This window comes from Podarcis cretensis (assembly GCF_951804945.1).
Source record: "Podarcis cretensis genome assembly, chromosome: 1".
NCBI classification, from domain to species: Eukaryota; Metazoa; Chordata; class Lepidosauria; order Squamata; family Lacertidae; genus Podarcis; species Podarcis cretensis.
In genome coordinates, this window is record NC_137170.1 from 10,994,912 (window position 1) to 11,018,346 (window position 23,435).

Below are 23,435 nucleotides of genomic sequence, written 5' to 3' on the forward strand. Positions count from 1 at the left end.
ACAAGCTGCATTGGCCCCAGTTGGCAGTGTGCTGGGAGAAACTGACCTGAGGCGCTTTCAGCCCAGCGTCCGGAGGGCTGAAAGCGAGATGGGCGCTGCTCAGCTGGGGAGCATGAGAGATCCCCAGCTGAGAGATCCCTGACCCTGCTCCTGCTTGCCTAGAAGAGTTACCTCAAGTTGAGAACTTGGCCCCAGGATGAGAACGGAAATCGTGTGCCGGCAGCACAGCAGCAGCAAGAGGGCCCCATTAGCAAGAGCACGCCTCTAGTTAAGAACAGTTTCAGGTTAAGAACGGACCTCCGGAACGAATTAAGTTCGTAACTAGAGGTACCACTGTATTAGGAGTGAGAACCCCATCCTGCTCCTCCTTGAATGGGAGCAGGAGCTGGATTGGGGCTGTTCAGCTGGGGAAGTGGAGGCTCCTTCACACTTTTCCATTGAGGGGTGCGTGGCTCCGCTCCCCTCAAGGGAAAAGTTCAAAGGAGCCCCCACCTCAGCATCAGAGCCTCTACACCACCTGAAGGCAATCAGGCAGAAAAGGGGCTGGGGTCGGGGAAGGTGGAGGCAGCCCAGCACCTGCATCTGATCGCCCCTACATGCCTTCTGATGTCTTTAAAGGTTTGAGAAGCTAGTCAACTGACCATGGTCAAATTTCCCACAATGTCAATAATGTTTTATGTAGATGGGCAGCCAACTTTTTAAATTGTATCATGGTGCCTTCCAATAACTAATGCTGTGTATTTCTTGTTGCCCAGCCCTACGTAGTACACATGAACTCCACAGTTATGAGAAGGAATCCCCTGGCCAGTACTATATCCATGTTTTAAAACCATTGCCTTCACATACATGCTATCCCTGAAGTTCCAAGCAAAATCTGAAAGTAATTATTTGATCTCTTATACATCACAGACATAAATTTATATCTGCACAATGAGAGATCATAGATCTGTCAGTCATATCATCCTTTGCAAGCAGAAGGGCCCAGTTCAATTTCTGTCAACTACAGCAAGCTATAAATAATAGCTTATTTAGAATATTGTTTCCCCTACTCATAATAACTAAACAATCTGGGTTTTTGTAATTAGAACTACCCTTTGAACTGTAGTTCAACTGGCCTAAAACTTTAACACATTTAGCCACCATTTGATCTGTGAATTGCCAAAGTTTTTATAACCACCTAACGGCGAAGTCAACCTCCCTATGATCATACACTTTCAATGTTGTCACATAGCATGCAAAATGCAACTGAAGTTGCAGACCCATGAGCTTTGAAAAGATTCTATTAATATTGAAATGCAACACTGATTTGTTTATCAAAATGCCACACAGGCTGACAAAAATATTTGGAAAGTCAGGTAATTCAACACACTGAAGATCATTTTTGTTTTGGTAGAACAGGGCAGGCTGATGATGGACTCAGATCATTAGGAAATTTTGGAATTGAAAACTCAAGTTTTTGTGTCAGATTCCTGATGAGAATTTTTAGAAAGAAGCATCAATCTGGATGGAATCTGGAGTCGTAGCTAAGCACTTCTTGTATCAGGTGCTGAGGGGCTTTATTTCAGGAGCCCTTCAGGAACAGGAACCAATTCCTCCAGCCCTTGTGCCACTATAGCTGCTTGTCACTCAAGAAAACTCTCGTTATTTCAGATCAGGCTGACAGGCACTGCTGAGTTTGAGAGTCAAGTGATACAGGAGAGCCAATCCCACTCCAATTCCTACTCTCCATTTTTTTAATTATTAATTTGCATTATATAGCTCTAAAGCCTACCCTGCACAAACTTAGTGTGGGCAACTCATTTCTGAGAATGAACATGATCAACATTCTACGTTCCTGTTCTTGGCCTCCCACAACTATTTCTCATCAGATACCTGGCCTATTTAGCCAAGCCATATCCTCCCTTGCCCATATGAACTGTTGCCTTAACTTTCGAGTTACTGGTACCTGACATTTTTAAGAAATCAAGTGTCTTGTGTCTAACACAGTAGTTCTTCACAAGGTGAATCAGTGAATGACCACAATGGAGATGAGTACTCAAGTTCACTGTGTCAACCATACTCAAAAACATACAAGGTGTATTTAACTTGTCAAGTGCTTCCCAACTTCTCTCATTGTTAATCTACTTTCAGAGGAAGAAGAGGGAAGACCGCTTGGTTTTATTAGGCCTCGGGCAAGCTAAATGGCATTAGCCAAGATTACATGCTTTGCAACCTCCTCTACCCTATGTGAGGTTTGTTTAAATGTAGCTAAGTATAGCATGGCCAAGCTTCTGTCACCCTTTCCCTCTTAATGCAGCCTGGCTTGAAGGTTCACAACAAAGTTTGCCTGGACAAGGCCTCACGTCAGTCACATGGAATATGTTCATCTGTCCTACATAAAGCCTGCTCTGGCACATGCTCGACAAATTCCACTTGCTATTCAAATAAAACAGGGTTTTTATTTTATTTTATTACATTTATAGCCAGCCTTTCTTCCATCATTACACCCAAGGCAGCAGAAACCCATGTAAGCAGATTCTTATGTGCCTTCAAACAATATATGAGATCATCTGTTAAATTACTGAGTATTCCATACCTTGCTAATTGCAAGTTGACCAAGTGTAAGGAACAGAAAATATAAGCAGCTGCAGAACGAAACAAAGTTGGCAGCTCTAAAATTAAACATTTCATATTACAGTACAAGTTACTAGAATTATCTGTTAGTAAACACAGTGTCTATTTTCCATGTTTGCACACTTTTGGTAGGCTGAAAAGATCCAACAGTAAAAATGAGAAAGGTAGAGAATATATACAAAGGCTTCCCAGATTTTTCAATGGTCTAGATTCCCAATGAAACTGCAGAAATTGTCAAAGCTTAAATGCTGCAGAAAATAATCAGGCTGTGTGATCAACCACTAAACTCCCAGCACATGCACTGTCTGCTAATATTGCAACTACATTATGATAAACAGAACTGGCAATCAGTTATTCAACATAAGCATCAATAGAATTTACACATACATTACACACCTATAGAGCAGTTAAAGAGTTCACTGTAATCCAGTGTGAACTTTCTTTCTGCATAAAGGTAGGTAGCCGTGTTGGTCTGCCGTAGTCGAAACAAAATAAAAAAATCCTTCCAGTAGCGTCTTTTTAAACTCATAGATGATTTCTAAGTTTGTTACTGGTATGAGCTTTCATGTGCATGCACATGAAAGTTCATACCAATAACAAACTTGTTGTTGTTGTTGTTTAGTCGTTTAGTCGTGTCCGACTCTTCGTGACCCCATGGACCAGAGCACGCCAGGCACTCCTGTCTTCCACTGCCTCCCGCAGGTTGGTCAAACTCATGTTTGTAGCTTTGAGAACAGTGTCCAACCATCTCATCCTCTGTCGTCCCCTTCTCCTTGTGCCAAACTTAGTTGGTATCTAAGGTGCTACTGGATGGAATTTTTTATTGTGTTTTCTTTCTGCAAACAGCAACTATTATCTGACTCTTCCAAAACTTATTTATAATTAAAACATTGTTTTCCAACTGATAAAGATTGGTAGAGCCTTACCTTTTAGCAGAGGCAGTGGAGTTAACTCTATAGGCTTGCCCTGAGACCGAAACTGGGAGGAACTTTGCGACCTCTTCTGCCTGGCTTTTCTGACGGACTTCCGAGAAAATCCGTCTACTTTATCCACTGATGGAGGAGTGGTTGGTGCTGAGGACATATCCCTACTGAAAGGAACAAAGATCTTTAAGAATTTCTCCAATAAATATTACACACACACTTCACTGCCCCTTAAAGATCATACCAGCAAGAAATCTGTCTCTAACTGCAGAGTTTAGTTTGAGAAACTGACCTAGAGGGCAATCCAATTTGTCCACTGGTCCATCCAGTCCTAGTATGACAAGATACATGCAATGAGAATCCCTCAATAATAAGGGACCAGTGCAATGAACATACATATATGCAGCTGCACCAGTCTTTATTTTTCTCATTCTTGCTCCAATTCACTTTTTTTTCTTTTTGAGGATATTTTTTAAGTTCATGCATCATAGCAATTATGCAAGCAACACAGGGAAAGCAAATTCATAACATCTTTAAATGGGTGGCATGAACTCTCCTATTAGGAATCGTTTCTGGAAATAATGAGCCTTTCAGTCCTTATTGCATAAATACAATACTCCAGATACCCCTAAGTTAATCTGACGATATTTTAAACATGTAATCACAGTTATGTAATGGCAATGTGAGTCTGACACTGAGTTCAGTTAGTCAAAGATGTATCATGTCCATTACCTATGGTGCTAACCTGCAATTCCCTTTTTCTTTTGCTTCCCATTTCTTGAGTCACTGAAATTGGGGGAAGTGCTGGGAGTGTTGTAGTCCAATTCCTTGCCCTAAGCCAGAAAACCCTAAAACTAATAACCCCTGTGAACCCACAACCTCACTAAGTAGATCGATTTTAAAAAATTACAACACCTTCTCCTTACATGTAAGGAAACACAAGATATTGTCATCATGGATTATTTAAACATGTCATATTATATTCTTTAAAAATAATAAAGTTTTTTACTTATGATTTACTATTTTAAAATAGCAGCAAACATAATAGCAAGATCTCATACTGCAAATAGTGGGCACTGAAATCAACACAGGACACATTACTCAAGTCAATGGGACTATGCTATACACACAAGACCTTTGCAGGACAAAGGGCATTACTGTATAAAATATCATTGAATATTGATTTAAATGTTTATTGCCCTGTGTCAGTCCAAAAGTTGAACTTTCATATATGAGAGTTCCATGTTGATTTTTAAGATGACCACTGCTGTGTAAAAAGCGCGGGGTGTGTGTGTCAGAATTGTGTGTACAAAAACTACAGTACTCTCAACCTCTACAAGGAATCACAAGTCCTTGTCACTCAGCAGTGAGAGCAGCTTTATCTACAACAATCCATACTTTTATCAACTTATCGTTCTCATGGCCGTTGCGGCATTGTTATCCTGACTAACACAGCTTGCATGTAAAAGATTAATGATACTGTGTTATTATTATGGTTATCAATTTAAGTATGAAAAATTAAAATATTAAATACACCATGAAGATGTGAGGCCTCTACTAAAGGATGCCACAGTTTTCCAAACTGAAGATGTATAAAACTAGCCTGTAAGGCATATTTGAGAAAAGCTCCACACAAACAACAAGGATGTTATTGGTCCTCCAGTGGGAACCCGAAACTCAAAAAACACCCCTGCACTCACAGCCCAATGCAAAGCATGCTTACTCAAAGGGAAACCTGGCTCTCACTCTTGAATAAGCATGCAAAGGCTGGTGCTGCACTCCGAGGTTCCCGGGCCTGCTAGGCAGGGGTTTATCCTCGCATTGTCAACAACCCTTTGCGACTACGTCTCCATCTCTCCTGGAATATTTTCGCGGCGTCTCAAAATGGAACGGCTAACCGTATTAATGGACAAGCCCTCAAGCAGATCCTTTCGACGGCGGGATCATTGTGTCAGCAAGAAGCTTTTGGCGGCCCTTCTCGGCTGTAAATTTAGCAACGCCCCCCCCCTTCCCGCTTCGTTAAGGGTCTAATTCTAACCCGGCGAGCCCCGGCGACAGTCGGCAGGCAACGCGGGGCGCGGAAGAGGACAAGAGGGGCCCTTCCCGCTTTCGGATCTCCCTCCCAGCGGCAGGCGGCTGCTTCCTTGGACATAATCATGCAGAAATAGATCTTATTTATTTGTGTTTGCGCGCGGTGGGGGGGGGTGTTATTAATATCCCAGCGTGGCCTTCCCTTCCCCTCCCCACCACCCGCTTCCCCCGAGCTTTCCCTTCTCACCCCCTTGGGCCAGCGCAGGCTTAAGCCGGGGATTACCGTTATTATTTTTAAGCGGGGAGGCGGCGTTTGGGCGCCTGCGGAGCAACCGGCTGTCAGAGGCAACGCGGGGAGGAAACACCGGCGGGCCGAGAGCGACGGAAGCGACCCGCTCGGTGACAGCGGGTGACCGGGGGGAGGGGGAAGCACCTCGTCCCGGCGGATCGGGGGCGATCCCCTCGCGCCTTCCCTTCAACGCTCCCAACACGCGCGGCCGGGCGGTTGCTCTCTCTCTCTCTCTCTCTCTCTCTCTGGAAGTTACCTTGAACCCTCCCGGCAGAGAATCCAGAGACGAGGAGGAGAAAAAAGGAGCAGCAGCAGCAGGAGCAAGGCCCCGATCCCCGGCGGAGGCGGAGAGGGCGAGCCGGGCCGGCGCGCGTGTGCAGCCTGCGCCTCTCTCTGGCCGCGGCGCGGTTCCTGCCGCAGGAGCAGCGGCAGCCTGGTAGGCCTCGGCGGCCTCCCCCAGCGCAGGGCGGCGTTGGCGGCTTCGGGAATCAGCGGCGAGAGCGGCAGCGGCAGCGGCGGCGGCGGCTTCTCCTCGTCTTTCCCTCCGGTCCCATGCGCTGCCGCCCTCGGCCCGCTCCCGCCCTCCTTTCCCCCCAACGACACGGCGGCGGCCGCCCCAGAGGCCTCCTCCTCCTCCTCCTCCTCTTGCGGTTGTAGCCGAGGCGGCGGCGGCGGCGGCGGCTTCTCTCACATTCCCGGCGAGGCGGCCTCGGGGAAGGAGGGCGAGCGCGGCCCGAGCTGCCTTCGTTCGGGGTGCGGCGAGGAGGAGGAGGAGGAGGGAGGAGAAGCGGCGGCGGCGGCGGGCGCTGCTCTTGCTGCTGCGGAAGGTTTTCTCGGGCGGCCTCTTTCCCTTTCTCCCCGCCTTCTGTCGCTGCGGCTGCGGCGGCTCTCGCTCGTCCCTATTGTCAGTCAGTCAGTCAGTCAGTCACTGAGCTCCGGCCATGGCCCTCTCCCGTCTCTCTCTCTCAAACACACACACACACACACACACGCTCGCTCGCGCCCTCTCCCGCTTTCTCCGGCGCGCGCACGCGCTCTCGCTCTCTCACACACACACACATACACCGTCAGTCAGTCAGTCAGTCAGCCGAGCCAGCCGTTCAGGCCCCCGCTCGCAGCCGAACATGCTGGGACCCTCGAGGCCCCGCCTCGCACCCACGCCCCTCGGGAGGATGGCGATGGAGGGGGAGGGGGAGGAGGAGGAGCCGAGGCTGGGCGTGCGCGTGCCGACACCGTTGACGTCCGACCCCGCCAGAACGTCCGACGCGAAGCCTCATTGGGCCGGAAGCAAGTCGGTTCTTCCTCCTCCTCCTCCTCCTCCTCCTCCGGCCCCTCCCCCCCGGCTTCGTATCGCCTCAAGTGGCAGCAGCGGGAAGAGGACAAGGCCGCGGCGGGAGGCGAGTGGTACGGGCGTTTTCTGTCAGGGAAGGGAGACCGGCGGGCTGGCGGGGAGAGGCGAGGGTGGGTGGGTGGGTTGGTTCTCGCCGCCCCCCCTTCTCCCCCGGAGTCCCGCGGTCCTCCTATCTCCCACAACGGCCGGCGGCGGCGGCGGTCTCCTGAGGGAAGCGGGGTGCTGCGCGCCGACCGCCGGGCCTTTGCGAGGGGTCAGCTTCCGCCTTGTCTCTGGAAATTAAGGGACTTGGGGGGGGGGGGTGCGGAGAAGCGGAAGCTCGCTGGCCGCGGCCCGTGTCGCCTTTTTGCGGGTGCCGCGCGCGCGTGCGCTGATCCTGGGATCGCCCCTTTTCTCTACGAGGCGGATTCTGTTATTATTTTGCGGAGCAGCTGCCGGGCTTGTGGGGAAAGAGGAAGGAAAGCTACCCGCGCGACGTTTCCGAGAGAGAACCCACAAAGCAAACCCCGCGGGGCGGTTTGCGCGCTGGTTTAAGGTGCGATCCTATGCCTACCTGCCTGGAAGCGGCAGCCTGGGGCGGAGACGTCTGAGAGGAGCCCAGCAGCGAGGAGGAAGCCCCTGGAGCCTGTGAGGGCTTGGCGCCTATCTGGGTGCTGCTTCCAGGCTGGAGAGGCAGCTGAAGAAAGGCAGCTTGGACATCAGAGAACGAGGAGAAGTTACATGCTCTTCTGCCCTGCCCAAATAACTTTGGGCCGTTTCGTTGCCTCAAAGAAGCTCGTTTAGTAGGCGTGGGTTAGTGTTCCAGGTGCAGTGATGCGCCAGCTGTGACAGATTGCAGGATGCAGCATGGTCTTGCCTTGCCTCTTCCTTTGGCCAGTCAGTATACATGCCCTTGGAATTTGTCCTCACTGGGGTGGTGTCCTGACTACATATGGGGATCTGTATGATGAAATACTCCACTGTCCAAAAGTATTTCCTCTGTGTCAGGAAATTAGCTTGCTTGCCAAGGAGAAGACACCGTCCTAGCTTCTGTATAAAGTTTCCACATGGAGGGAGGGAGTGATGGTGCTGGTTTTTGTATGGAGAAGTGTTGCAACATATGAAAAACCCCACCCAAAATTCCAGACCAGCCATGCCACTTCATTGCTTAAGAAAGAATTAGGGCTCACATCTGGGGCCCAATGAGATAATGATGGGGACAGTCAGTGCAATTTTTCTAGAAAAAGAGGTGCTGGGGCTCACCAAGAAATTCTCCTTTGTTCTCTTAGAATGGCAATGGCACCTACTTGAGAGGTTCCAGAGCTGAATTCAGGTGAGCTCTGACTGAAAAAAAGCCCTGGGGGCAGCCATGTTTGTTTGCCCTATATGAAGGTGGGGGTTGCAAAAGGTGTCTGAAGGAAATAGACTGGAGAATGTCTGTAGCTTTTGAAGTTTCACAGTTCCCAATAAATAGTTCAACCATGTACAGAGTGCACTTCCCTTGCCAATGACGAATCCTTTTAAAATAAAATGATCTTACAATACAGCAGTATTTCAGACCATGCTATGTTGCCATTATAATGGCAAAGAAAGGAAAGCTGCAAAATGTTGGCAAGGAGCTCATTCTACTGGCCAAAAAAGTAGTTATACAAATGGTTATGAAATTGAATGGAGGACCTGTTTTGAAGAGGATTGCACTGAATAACAATTCCCCTCAGCACCTTGTTAATGAGGTAGTCCATGATGTTCAAATAACAGTGACTTCAACAGTTTAATTTCCTATCCAGCTGGGCAAGTCAGTGTTTGGAAATTGTAATAGTCTTTTGACTTATGTAAGGTATTGCGGTACCAGCAAAAGGTGCACATTCAGTGTGTTTCCGTTTGCCAAATCATTTAAAGCTGACTTGAAGGGTGAGGCGATCTTCCTGTGCTTGGGGGAGTATTTTGAGAAATACGACAATCCACAGGTAATATTGCAGCAGTTGCTTCCAGTGGGACACCAGCAGTGATTGGCAAGTACTGTGGATTCCCCCCCCCCCAAAGTAAATAAAGAACTTTATTTTTGAACTAAATATGTTAATGTTTCTTGCTTGCAGTTGCCTGCAGTCCAGATCTCTGAGGAGTAAATTTGCCACTTCCATCTTGGACATTCTCCATCATTTTGAGCCCCTCCAAAGCCTAGAGCACTCTTGGAGCTCCAGGTGACTAGGAATCACACCATTGCACTGTCAGCCCCTGTAGTTCTTGATCTGCTCTGGAACTACCACTCTGGAACTCTGGAACTACCACAGCTCTGGAACTACCACAGAGATACAGATGGTGGGCTGTACACAGCTCTGGTGTAGAACCAGTTCTCATGATTGGTAATGCTCAAGGATGTGGACAAGGTACTTGAATCAGTCGGGGGACCGCTTTCCCTCTGGATCTTTGCCCCCATGGCTGATAAAAACTAGCAGGCAGAGGACAGCATGCTGGGCTAGGGAGGTGGTTAATGTCTCCCTGCGAGACAGGGTGGTCCCTGCCTGCTTGAAGGAGGCAGGGGTAAGACCACTCCTTAAGAAGCCTGCCCTGGATTCAGAAAATCTTAAGTAATTACCAGCTAGTTGCCAATCTCCTCTTCTTGGTAAGGTTCTTGATTGCATCATCGCAGATCAGGTTCAGGCACTCTTGGAGGAAACTGATTTTCTAGATCCATTTCAGTTGGGGTATAGGCCTGGTTTGGGCACAGAAACTGCTTTGGTCACCCTGTATGATGACCTCTGTCAGGGGAGGGGGGGGAAATGTGTCCTGTTAATTCTCAACCTCTCAGTGGCTTTCAATGCCATAGACCATAGTATCCTTCTGGAGCAGCTGTATGAGTTGGGGGTAGGTGGGTGGCACTGCTTTTCAGTGGTCAGATAGTCTATTCCAGAGGTTGATACTTTTAGCATGTTCTTCAGCCCTGTGGAGCCTTCATTGTGGGGTTCCTCAGGGTTCAAATTTATCCTCTATGCTGTTTAACATCGACATGAAACCACTGAGTTGGGTCATCCAGTGTTTTGGAGTATGTTGTCAGCAATATGCTGATGACACACAGCTCTACTTCTCCTTTACATGGGTGTGCAGGACAGTTGTTTTGCCTTGGTAAGAGACTGGATGAGAGTCAACAAATTGAAGCTCACTGAGGCACAGTTAGTGGGTAGTTCCCTATACCAAATGGATGGGCAGTTGCCTTCTCTTGATGGGGTTACACTCTTTCTGGAGGAGTGGGTACATAGCTTGTGGGTGCTCCTGGATCCTTTGCTGTCATTTGAGGCTCAGGTGGCCTTTTGCAATGTTAAGTGAAAATAGTAGTAAAAATTTCACCCAGCTGCCTCTGCATACAAAAGTACAGTGACTCTCAAAGGAAGATTGTTTACAAAGACTAGCCAATTCAGCTGTAGAACTTCTGAAATATGTGGAACCATCACTGGGTAATGAGTTGTTGCACTGTAAAGATCATGTCTTATTTTGATGACTTATGTTGCAAATTTAATGAAATAAAAAAAAGCCAACAAAGGAAAGGCATTACTACCATTCAAACTCAAACTATAATACCACTATTTCACAAACTTGCTGCACCTGTAATGGGGAGCTGAGAATAGTACTTCAGAAAATGAACTATTGATCTATACAACACACCTTTCCTGAATTGCAGGGAGTGGACTAGATAACCCTCAAGGACCCTTCCAACTACATTGGTACCTCGGGATGCGAACGGGATCCATTCCAGAACATTAAGGAACAGTGATAAAGGTAAAGGTAAAGGTACCCCTGCCCGTACGGGCCAGTCTTGACAGACTCTGGGGTTGTGCGCCCATCTCACTTAAGAGGCCAGGGGCCAGCGCTGTCCGGAGACACTTCCGGGTCACGTGGCCAGCGTGACATCGCTGCTCTGGCCAGAGCCAGAGCCAGAGCCGCACACGGAAACGCCGTTTACCTTCCCGCTGGTAAGCTGTCCCTATTTATCTACTTGCACCCGGAGGTGCTTTCGAACTGCTAGGTTGGCAGGCGCTGGGACCGAGCAGCGGGAGCGCACCCCGCCGCAGGGATTCGAACCGCCGACCTTTCGATCGGCAAGCCCTAGGCGCTGAGGCTTTAACCCACAGCGCCACCTGCGTCCCTCAAGGAACAGTGATACCTACAGCCAAATATCCATGTACTTGTTGAAGCTCAGTAAAGGTAAAGGTACCCCTGCCCGTACGGGCCAGTCGTGTCCGACTCTGGGGTTGCGTGCCCATCTCGCTTAAGAGGCCGGGGGCCAGCGCTGTCCGAAGACACTTCCGGGTCACGTGGCCAGCGTGACAAGCTGCATCTGGCGAGCCAGCGCAGCACACGGAAACGCCGTTTACCTTCCCGCTGGTAAGCGGTCCCTATTTATCTACTTGCACCCGGGGGTGCTTTCGAACTGCTAGGTTGGCAGGTGCTGGGACCGAGCAACGGGAACGCACCCCGCCGCGGGGATTCGAACCGCCGACCTGACGATCGGCAAGTCCTAGGCGCTGAGGTTTTACCCACAGCGCCACCCGCGTCCCTTGAAGCTCATTAGAAAAGATTAAAAAATATGTATTGTTGTTATTTGCACTTTTTCACTATATAGATAATGATTCATAGTAACAGTAATTGATTGATTGATTAGTAAATGTAGATTATATATTGATATTTCTTCACTTGCCTTCATTTACATTCCTAAGAATTTGGTTTGGGATCAGCAACAGCTTTATAAACTCATCAAGGGCTCAGTGGATGTTGGGAAACCCTGGTGTAGTAGATAAGACTAGATGGACTAAAAGTGTAAATGTAGAATAGCTGCCTATGTTCATCGTGACAAATAAACATACACACACCTTACCTTGCCGTGCCCCATCACTTCAGACACTTTTCTCATTGCCTGGCTGACATCTGGCATTGCAACCAGACCAGAAGAAAAGTGCCTGAAATAACAGAACACAGAGAGATAAGCTATAGGAGGACTCTGCTTCCTCATACCTGTATGCACCTTTTCTAAAAATTATACACCATATCCCACCCATCCTTTTTGTTGTTGTTGTTGTTTACATGAGCATAGCAAATAAGAATAATAAAATATTGCCGCCCCTTCATTAAATTCAAGTTGGACACCCAATAATAAAGGGTGTTTTATCTCAATGGTATATCTGATAGCAAAGAGATTATGTTGAAGGATACCGTGCTACCAACTCCTATCATGTGACATGCAGATGTCTGACCTTGAAGCAAATGAAATATTAATTTGTAAAAAGCACAGTAAGTATAACACATTTGAAAATATTTAGCTTCAAGGACTATCTTAACAAATATTATAAGATTAAAGAATGTTAGATTGACATGGATTTAAAAATATTGTGGTTTTCAGAGACATTAGAGTAAGAAAAGGAATGGAATTTATAAAAAATTTGGGGAAATAAGGGAATGGAGTTGCTGATGGGATAATGAAACTAGAATACAAGACGGTGAGGTATGAGGAAGTCGGGGAAATTAGGTTATGAAAATAAGTTTTAAAATTATATCTGTTGTTTTCTTTTTGTTTGTTTGTGTTTGTTTTTATTGTAGTTGTTTTGTATTTGTATGTTTTTATTGGAAAGTTTAATATCATTTAAAAAAAAAAGAAAATATTTAGCTTCCTTTTTCGTGTTGCTTATTTGAAATATTTGGTTATAGTGTGGAAAACCTCATTGAGAAATTAGATATAATTATATGCTGATCAGTATGTGATATGCTGAGTTGCACAATATTTTTCTATAGAATTATTGATTTTATTGCATTATATTTATAAAGTATGTTACCTGGAGGAAAGCAGTTATATCTCAACACTTTTAATTGCCTACCATGCTCACAGTGATACGAATAAATATTATTAAAGGTTGCCGTCTTAAGCACACTTGATAGTGAATAAGGCCTGTTGCGCTGGATAGGACTTAAGAGTAAACACACTTAAGGACTGTGTTGAAAGGGGTGGGCTTTTCCACCCTTTTAATGCATATTTGTGCTAAGGAGGTGGCATTTAACATGGAGCATGGTGATACGATTTTATGAATGTGATGTTAAAAGTTGGCGTTGACCATTTTTGCTCAGACCACTTGTACAGCTATTGCTGTTAGACTCTATAGACTCTGTATCTAAATTGTACTCTGGTCCACAGAAGCTCATACAATAATAAATTAGTTGGTCTTTAACCATCTAACTTGAAGCTTTAAACTAAAGCATCAAACATGGCTAGTTCTCTGGGCTTAGGTGACGACCCTTAATCATTTTCTCTAAAACGTTCCCTGTAACTTTTTTCCAGACTGCTATTACAACTTAAGAGATTTGAGCACTGGAAGCTATGCAGTAATTAAGGTGGTTTTTGTTTTCAGTCATTTTAAATATGCCACCTTTATTTATGTGTGTATGACTATGAATGGTATTATAAAGCACCCAAGATTGTGAAACACTGCAATTAAAGTAGATCACAACTGCTTTCCAAGAAACACTGTGTGTGTGTGTGTGTGTGTGTGTGTGTGTGTGTGTGTAGTGGCTTGAATATCTTTTGGCTATTTAATACATAATGATATCTGTGTTTGCTGATAGAAATTACAGTTGCGCGGCTCTTGGCTTTCAACATTCAGTGATATTCTGCTAAAAGCCACTAGAGATGGCTTTTACAAAATACGGATCAACTGTTGAAAGAATGAACACCTGACAACTGTAATGTTTGGGACATACTGTTCTGGCTAAGAATCCCTGCCCAGCAACACTGTGTGAGGCAGATTTCAGTTGAAGATAGTACATGTTAAGTAAAGATGAAGATAGAATTCCTCAGAGGACCTGTCAGTGTGGAGTAGGCAAGTCAGAAAACTCGAAGACAGCAGCTACTCCCAGCTGTCAAAGCCAGAAAATCTAAGATAATTTGCATAATTCCTTCCTGTTGGAGCAAGTGGGAGGAGTAATCTCCAGGATGCAATTATCAGCTGATGGAAATGCATTATTAGCAGCAATTATTTTCCCAATACTGCTTTGGAGTATATTTAAATGGAGGGGGGAGGAATCTTACATATTAGGTCTATTATAATCTCATAATTTAGGATTGTTTTGTCAATAATTGTTCAGTCACATTCCCTTCTGTAGAAAACAAGAAATTTACTAACTTTATATATAGACTGATGAAGTCTGAATAGGTGGTGACTGGAAAAGAAAACTTGGGAGTCGTGGGGTGGCACAGGGGAAAAGTAATCCTTGTTTGCTGGAGGTGAACAGCAAATTCCTTGGTAGGTTCCAAGGCATAGTATAAAGGCATACGATGCAGCTGAAGCTAGGCAGGTCTCTGTCTGGCCAGTTCTTGAATGGGGAGAACCCCATGTAATTACCGTATTTTTCGCTCCATAAGGCGCACCTGACCATAAGACACACCTATTTTTTAGAGGGAGAATGCAAGGGAAAAAAATTCTTTAAAGGGAGTGCTGAGCAGAGCCTGTATACATCCCAGGCTCTGCTCAGCTCTCCCTTTCACGAGCTGCAAGGAGTGTGTGTGCGGCGCTTGCAAGCTTTTCCCCAAGGAGGGAGAAGGGCCTGTCACTGACGGGCTGACTTTCTCCCTCCATGGGGAACAGCCCCCAAGAGCCGCGCACACGCTCCTCGCGGTTCTTTAAAGGGAGCGCAGCTCTTGGGGGCTTTTCTGGCAAAAGCCAGGGATAGCCCCGTGAAGCCTTTGCAGGGCACAGGGATGAAGGCTTCCCGTGCCCTGCGGAGGCTTCACGCGGCTAAGCCAGAAGCTAGAACAGCTAGAGGGAGTGCTGCGCAGCGCTCCTTCTAGCTGTTCTGGCTTTGGGATAGCCATGCAGCCTGCATTCGCTCCATAAGACACACACACATTTCCCCTTACTTTTTAGGAGGGGGAAAAGTGCATCCTATAGAGCGAAAAATACAGTATATCATCTTGAGAGTGGGAAAGGGGTGGGACATAGCAACCAACTAAAATAAAGGGCTGAAATGCCTTCAGTATGAAGAAACGTTAAAATGTCTGGAGCTTTAGAAAAAGGTGTTACGTAAGGGGAGACATGATTGGGGTTTAACAAATTATCCAGTTGCTGGAAGTGGGGAGGGGAAATCACAGGGGAGTATTGTTTGCCTTTGTGTCCTGTTTGTGGGACTTCCTGACTGGCCACTGTTGGCAGCAGTGTTGACCCCTGGCTCAAATCCAGCAAGGGGTTTCTTGTGGTCTTATCATTCTGCCCTCAAAGTCCCAAGTGTCATTGCAATCCTCAATCCGTTTTCTGACACATTTTTCCTCTCTGAGGATCATGCAGCTACACTATTTTTGGCAGCTAGCTGAAAATAACTTCCGCTGGCATCGAGAAGGTAGTGGTAATTTGGAAAATTCAGGGGAACTTTTAAAAAGTGATAAAGGGCTGGAAAGGAACGGAGAATGGTTTCATCTAAAAAGAGGTGGCATGTGCACTTTATTAAAAATAAAGCATGTAAAAATGGGAGTGACACTTGTTTATCCACAACATAAGAAGTAATGGGGTTAAACCAGAAAGGGAAAGCTTCCAAACTATAAGGCCTGCTTGTCCGAAGCGCAAGCCACCCAGAAAAAGCTCAAGAAGAATCTGTTAGGAATGAATTCATGTGATTCTGGGATTGCAGCCACAATGAATTTACTGTGCTATTATTCATAATATGTCTAAAAGTATATGTGGAATGAAAGAGTTTTATAATAGAACCAAAAGTGCACCAAGGGTTCTGGTGTTGACGTAGTTCAATTCACCATTATCACTCCTAGTTCATATTTAAGGTTTCTGTGAATTCAAACATCACAACAAAGGAAGCTTACCCAAGATTTGATGTAGGGTTGCTACCGACAACTTATCTGTCTGAATTTTCACTGTTTGAAATACAGCAAACCTATTTGATGTAGTATATGCATTGGCAAATCAGTTTATAGTAGGCCAATAAACCAGAGCTGAAAACCATATTTTGAAGTGAGCTTGTAAATAATGATTTTACAAACTCTGGTTTGGCATGCTGTCTGAACTGGCAAATAATTGATACAGCAGTTGCTTTGGTTGCTGACCCATAGAGGCATCAGTGACCTCATGAATTTACAATGCTTGGTGCTTACAGGATGGAAAATTAAAGTAGGAATGCAGCTCTAAAACCATGGTTTGTATTTTGGAAGTTCAAAACATAGTTTCAGTTCTATACTATGATTAGCACAAACTATGGTTTGCTATGTCTCAACTGAACTGCTGGTGACTGCGTTTTTATGTATCACAGAAGCAAAATTACCCTGAGCAAACTCAACTTATGCTTTTAGAAGGTATACAAACATGACTAGTTTTGCCAGTATGTGTATGGGATTGGGCAAGAGAACATGCATTCCAAGGAAAGCATGAAAAACAGGCACATCATCCACTTTCCATGCAACTGCATGTGCATTTGACCCACAGTTCCTGATCTAAAAATTTTTAAGTGGAACAGATTTCCTTAACTGGAGCAGTATGAGGAGTTGCAGCAGCATTGAAATTAGACTTACATTGTACTTTTTCTTCCAATCAGCAAACTTGCTCCTAGCTTCCTTTTCTTATTGGTCAGCTTTCCTTTTCTTTCTTGGACATTTCCCATGAATTCTTGCTTCTCTGTATTTTTGAGAAAGGTCAGAATGTCTTTAACTATGTAATGTAACTAATGTACACCTCATGGCCATATTTGCAAACAGCAGCAGCTTAAGTGTTGCAATTGTACGCTTAATTTACATCTGGGTTTCTATAAAAATAATTGTGATAATGTATAATGGCTTTTCTATATCCTGAGGCATCTTAGTCCTCTTGAATTAGAAAGTCATTCTCTGAAAAAACCCATTGAATTTGAGGGATCTCAGTTAATCATGACTGATGTCCATTGAATTCAATTGGTCTACTCAAGAGTATGATGCAGCTCATTGTTGTCTTCTGCTGACATGACTGTGAAGCTGCACAATTACCCTTTAGCATAGACAGTCCCACTGAATATATTTGAAGAATAATAATAGCTGTCCCATTAATAGATCTTTTTGGAAATGCCCTTGTTCAAAATTCAACAAATTGCAAGCACTCATGTTTCAGTTATGTTCATTTAGAGGGATCTTTAAGATATTTGTCAAGATAATTCCTTTTTTAAAAAAAATTGAGAGGGATTTGAGTGCCTACCAATCAAAATATCTCAAGCTGAGTCTATATATGTGCCTTGCCAGTATCTACTTGTGTTTTCTGGGATTTGTGACCTCGTTTGTGACATATCTTCTGTGTCATATAGAATAAAAGCTCACAAAACTCTACAAAGTCCTTAATACTTTTATCCATGGTGTTGAATTCACAATCAGGAAAGCAAAAGGGGAGCCTTTCCCCACAAAAGTATATTCATGGGAATATGGTGCAGCTTCTAATCAATTTTTATGTAAGATTGGCACAGGGTGAAACGATTGGCACAGGGTGAAATCTTTAGTGAACTTGAAAATGGAAGAGTTATATTCATCACTTAAGTGTTCATTTGCAAGTCTAGTTCTTAGAACACAGTTGTAACTGTTCTGCATGTATGCTCCTAATGTCTGAGCCAACTGCTTATTTCTACCGGTAGGTATGTGGTCAGTATCTCATCTAAGACTACTTCAAGGTTTTTGCAGGAATTGTGACTTCCCTTGTGGGTTAAACCACAGAGCCTAGGACTTGCCGATCAGAAGGTCGGCGGTTCAAATCCCCGCAACGGGGTGAGCTCCCGTTGCTCGGTCCCCGCTCCTGCCAACCTAGCAGTTCAAGAGCACTTCAAAGTGCAAGTAGATAAATAGGTACCGCTCCAGCGGGAAGGTAAACGGCGTTTCCGTGCGCTGCTCTGGTTCACCAGAAGCGGCTTAGTCATGCTGGCCACATGACCCGGAAGCTGTACGCTGGCTCCCTTGGCCAGTAAAGCAAGATGAGCGCCGCAACCCCAGAGTCGGCCACGACTGGACCTAATGGTCAGGGGTCCCTTTACCTTTTCCTTTTTTTTTAATGTTTGGGCCAGTTATGCATTTCATTTTGGTTCAATATTTCATTTATTGAGATCATTTCTGTACTGATTTACATTTTTTGAAGAAAAAAGACTGTTGAGAGATTTGCAGCATCTCTCTTAAAGCATTACAAATATGTTATAAACTATAATAGAACATTATAGCCAATGCTTTTCTCTGCCGCTTTGCTTCTGTGGTTGAAGCACTGTACGTGGGAGATCTACAGTTAATTAAGGAAATAGGGGTGCCCCACAGGCGTCTGGGAAGAGGATGCCCCCAACCTTAATGGCCCAAAGGAGACTGGCCAAAGGTGGACGTAAGGCCAGCACCTTACCTTGGAGGCAGCAGTGGGCAGCTGGGACTACATGGCAGAAAGGCTCTCCTTCAGCACCGGGTACTTGGCTCCAAGGCAGGCCTTGCACTCAGCAAGCACAAGAAAGGCCAGCGCAGTACCTGCCTGCCCGGCCTCCCACTAGTCTGTCCATTCCCAACAGCAAGGGCTGGTGTCCTGGCTGGCTGGGCTCCCTCACCCACTTTCTTGCTAACTCAGCTGAGGCCACCTCAGCTCCTGGCAACCAGCACCCCTTGGCCAGCCCCAGAGGCGCCATTTGCCTGGGGAGGTTGTAATAATAATAATAATAATAATAATAATAATAATAATAATAATAATATATTATTTATACCCAGCTACTCTGGGCAGCTTCCAACAAAGTATTAAAATACAGTGGTCTGTTAAACATTAAAAGCTTCCCTAAACAGGGCTGCCTTCAGATGTCTGCTAAATGTCAGGTAGTTGTTTATCTCTTTGACATCTGGTGGGAGGGCATTCCACAGGGCAGGTGCCACTACCGAGAAAGCCCTCTGCCTGGTTCCCTATAACCTCACTTCTCGCAGTGAGGGAACCACCAGAAGGCCCTCGGCACTGGACCTCAGTGTCTGGGCTGAACGATGGGGGTGGAGACGCTCCTTCAGATATACTGGACCAGGGCTGCTGCAACAGACAGCCGCACAAGCCTTTAGGAGGCAGAGATGTGAGAGGGCATAAGAGGAGGGAGGGGAGGAAAGAGGGAGAGGCTAGTTAGTTGCCCGCGGCACCTCTGACCATCATTCAAGGCACCCCAGGGTGCCATGGCACTCTGGTTAAAAACACACTGAAATAATCCTTTAATGTGAAGTGAATACACAGTTGCCACTGCTAAAAGAATCGTGGAGTTTGAGGCCAGACCCAGCATCAATCTGCTTTGGTGGAGTAAAAAAATGCCTTTCTGAAGTGAAACAACCGCACTTTTATACACAACCATGTCTAAGAAAACTCTGGTGGCCTGGGTTGTGTTTGTTTGTTTGTTTGTTTGTTTGTTTGTTTGTTTGTTTGTTTCTTGCTTGTTTGCTGAAAAGCAGCAGGAGGGAGCCGTTCTCAGTTGAGAAGCAACTGGCAGGAAAAATATAATCAAACTGTTGCTTCCGCTTTGCAAAATCACTAGCGTCCAGAATTGCTTTTCGGCAAAGAACTGGGCTGTCATTTCATTCAATTGCATATCTTGCCTCGTGTGTCCCTGTCATGTCATTTTGTTCCTGCTTCCTTTTGTTCCATTTCATTCATTCCTTGCTTATTCCCTTTGGGCTCACTTTTCCGTTCTTCACCCCTTCCCAACACTCACTCTCTGCTCATTTTCTCCCCTTCCCCTTGTTTCCAGCTCTTCTCCGTGATGCTTTCTTCAGAATGCTTTCTCTTCTGTCCCAACTGTCATCGCCAACTGCTTCAGAATACACTTGAGTCCAGAGTTCTGCCCTTTCCTGCCTGCTTCCCTCCAACGTGTGAGATAGCCACCTCCCTAAAGGTTCCTTCCGAGTTCGAAAAGCGAGGGAAGATGTCTTGCTTACTCGTCATTCACTGTGCTTTCTTATTACTTCCATTCTGGGAGTTGGGCTGAAATACGGCCACTGTGCTGAATTATTATTTTCACTTGAGCTGGAATCACAAGCATAAAAAGTAAAATTTTGCCCTGTCCGTTGAACCTGAATCCACTCCCCATGGAGGACTTAACGGCCTGTCAACCAGATTTTGACCTGCCATGGTGCCACTAAACTCCTGTGAAAAGGACTGGAAAAATCCCAGAAATTGTCAGCTGCCTAAAATGTTGCTTTGGTGCCAAATTTCCATCCTTCATCAGGACTCATACTTTTTTAAAAAAACAACAACCTGGAGAGCCTTATTCTGACAACTAAAAATCTGCAGTATTTTATGCCCACTTTTGCAACAGCAAAATTCTGGGATAAGGCAGACTTAATGGTTCTTATTGATATTATTTGAGTCTACCATAAGAGACCCTTGCCTTCATAAGGTAGCCTATATGTTTTGTAATGTGTACCAGTCATTCCTACAGTCTTCAAAATGCCAAATGCTGTGTAGTGGCATGATGGCATTAAGAACACTGAGCCTCCAACAGCTAATTGCATGCATTAATTTAAGAATGGCACTTCCTATATTCAAAGCTATTCAATGCCTGTTGGATTGTTAATAGATTTTGATGAGGCATATAAATAAATGTCACTGACAAGTTGGAATAAATAAGTTTTCATTAAGCTACATGTTCATATTTCCCACCCCCTTTCATGTTTAAAGAGAAACGCACTGTTATTGCTATGATAAAAACTATAACTGACTGCAATTAATCACAATAGTTTTACACTTCTGTTGTGGCCAAACTGAATTAGCAAGTTCTAAATCTGTCCAGCCCTGTCTTTATTGCCTTTTAGATAGTGCCATCTGATTAAGTTATACTCAAAGCAGAAATAAATGCAAATGAGGTTAGGTTTGCTAATTTCAGTTACTCAGTTTCTGAGTACAACTTAGTTGAATGCCACCCTAGGAGACTGGGGTTTTAAGGAAACTCGATACTTAATCCTGCCTGTAGTATATTGGGTGGCCTTTAAGATTAAAAAAAAAATCACCTCCCTGATTGATTTTGTTTTATCTGTAGCACAGAGGTGATCACCCAACCCAAAAGCCACTGTTGAGTTCATGAATATTTGCAAACTCTCACAATGGTTATTGCTTTGTGGCCTTCATTTGAAAAATGCAGTGCTACAACTACTTTTGGAAAAGAACACCATTTAGAATGAAATGATTTTAGAATGTATTTTAATTAACTGATCGTGATTTTATATAAACTGTGTTACTTTTACTGTTGTTAGTCACTCTGAGCCCGGCTTCGGCTGGGGAGGGCAGGATATAAATAAAAAATTTTATTATTATTTATTATTTTTATTTTTATTATTATGATGTGTAGCTAGGTTTTAGGTGATATTTTCAGAGTGTGTGAGCAACATAGAGCATTGGTTAAATATATACAAAGCTGAATTATTCATAAAATATCCTGTACTTTTTATTGTATATGTTGGCTTCATAGCTAAAGTTATAGTATATAGTATATGATCCGGTTATCTAAAATGGTAAAATCCAGTCACTTAAATTCTTAATGGCACAGACACTTTGTTTATCTCATCTAAAGCATCCGTGACAGATGGATATTGATACCATAACTTAAACATAAAATCTAAATCACAAAAAACCTTAAGATTAGTTTTGTGGGAGATCCCAGTTCCTCTAGTGAGAATTGTTGTATTCAGTTATTTCAGACCGAGCAGGAACCTAGACAGTTAATCACTGAATTATGAGTGCATCACTAAGAATATTGCCATCTAATGGCTATTACTGCAGCTATTGCTAGAGCATGTAACATCTCCAGCAGGCATTGTGCATGGGTTTTGGTTGTCATCGCATGGATTTTGTATTATGAACCAATTTGCAACAGTTGTGGTGCCCAGAACATTCATGTAGATGATTTAGGTGATGGACATTGTGCATTCAGTGAGAATGATGCTGACTGTACACATTGGAGGGGGGAAGGAAATAGTCTTTCTTTTCTCCAGCCTACAGGATTTGCACATTTATTTATTATTACATTTATATCCCACCTTGCCTCCATGTGGTTTCTCCCCCTCCCCACTGTGTTCTCACAACAACCCAGTGAGGTAGCTCAGGCTGAAAAACAACTGTTGTCCCAAGGTTGTCCGATGAGCTTCGTGTCCGAGTGGGAATTTCCACCCTGGACTTGCAATTCTTAGTCCAACACTAGTGGGGAAGGGAGGTCATCTCTGCTGAGAATGTTGCCTGCATCATAATAGCTAACTCTTCACGAATCAAAAGCGCCCATAGAATCTCATTCTTCCTGGATAATTTGTGAGCTGTTTCTTACGTAACACACAGGCATGCAGTGAGAACAGGTAGGGCTAGAAATAAGAAGCTGAATGAGCTTGTGATTTTGACCCGGGCTGTTTTGCGAAGCCACTTTAAATATTTGCAAAACCCACAACAAAACTATTTGCAGGCCTGCATAGTTTATGCATAACTCAGCATGTTACAACCAAACTTCATGTTACTATGTACAGATCTTGTAGGGATTTAGGGGATCTTAACAGGACTAGCGCTGCCGACTTTTTGTTTCCTTATTTCCCTAGAAAACCGCCAGGGCTTACACGCTGTAACGGGTGGTACTACATTTGGTTGCTGAACTTGGAACGTAGGCTGGTGTTAGACCAAGGGAATGGAGCGAATCAGACAGACTTGGAAAAAGTAGCTGGCCTAGCTCACAAGGCTTCCTTTCTGATGTATGGAGGGTGTTAAGAACTGGACACATACAACATCTCTCTGATTTCAGTGGGTGGCTAACCTGTGGCCTTCCAGCTCTCGTTGGACTACAACTCCCATCGTCGCTAGCTAGTAGGATCAGTGGGAGTTGTAGTCCCAACACCAGCTGGGGACCAAAGTTTGAGCTGGCCTAGCTCCACACACCCCAAAGCATTTCCTGATCACTAGTGACTGAGGCACTAGTGTTAGGGACATTTAGTGTTAGGCATTGCTGATCACTAGGGTCTAAGGCACGGGTTGAGGCACTAGTGTCTGAGGCACTAGTGATCAGCATTTGCTGATCACTAGTGTTAGGGACACAGGTGGCGCTGTGGGTTAAACCACAGAGCCTAGGACTTGCCAATCAGAAGGTTGGCGGTTCAAAGCCCCACGACGGGGTAAGCTCCCGTTGCTCGGTCCCTTCTCCTGCCAACCTAGCAGTTCAAAAGCACGTCAAAGTGCAAGTAGATAAATAGGTACCGCTCCAGCGGGAAGGTAAACGGCGTTTCCGTGCGCTGCTC

General features: G+C 45.0%; 1 protein-coding gene and 1 long non-coding RNA gene across 6 annotated transcripts in view; both read right to left on the reverse strand.

Annotated features, from left to right (window-relative positions):
• PPP2R5E (protein phosphatase 2 regulatory subunit B'epsilon) overlaps window positions 1-19,998 on the reverse strand; it is an 89,282-nt gene extending 69,284 nt beyond the window's left edge. The window contains exons 1-3 of one of the 5 annotated variants that reach the window (XM_079947681.1): window positions 19,883-19,998; window positions 16,737-16,839; window positions 3,540-3,700 (exon numbers count right to left, since the gene is read on the reverse strand). In XM_079947681.1, the coding sequence (XP_079803807.1) occupies window positions 3,540-3,700; window positions 16,737-16,825 (250 nt within the window). In that variant the 5' untranslated portion in view covers window positions 16,826-16,839; window positions 19,883-19,998. Of the gene's footprint in view, window positions 1-3,539; window positions 3,704-6,112; window positions 6,533-16,736; window positions 16,840-19,882 lie in introns of those variants that run through there. The other 4 variants (XM_079947680.1, XM_079947683.1, XM_079947684.1 and 1 more) reach the window with 4 other exon arrangements.
• LOC307208818 lies at window positions 8,469-10,951 on the reverse strand. Its single transcript, XR_013835244.1, has 2 exons — window positions 9,470-10,951; window positions 8,469-9,438 (listed from the first exon to the last, which is right to left on the reverse strand). It is a non-coding gene; the product is annotated as an uncharacterized lncRNA (long non-coding RNA).
• Window positions 19,999-23,435: the final 3,437 nt, after the last annotated feature.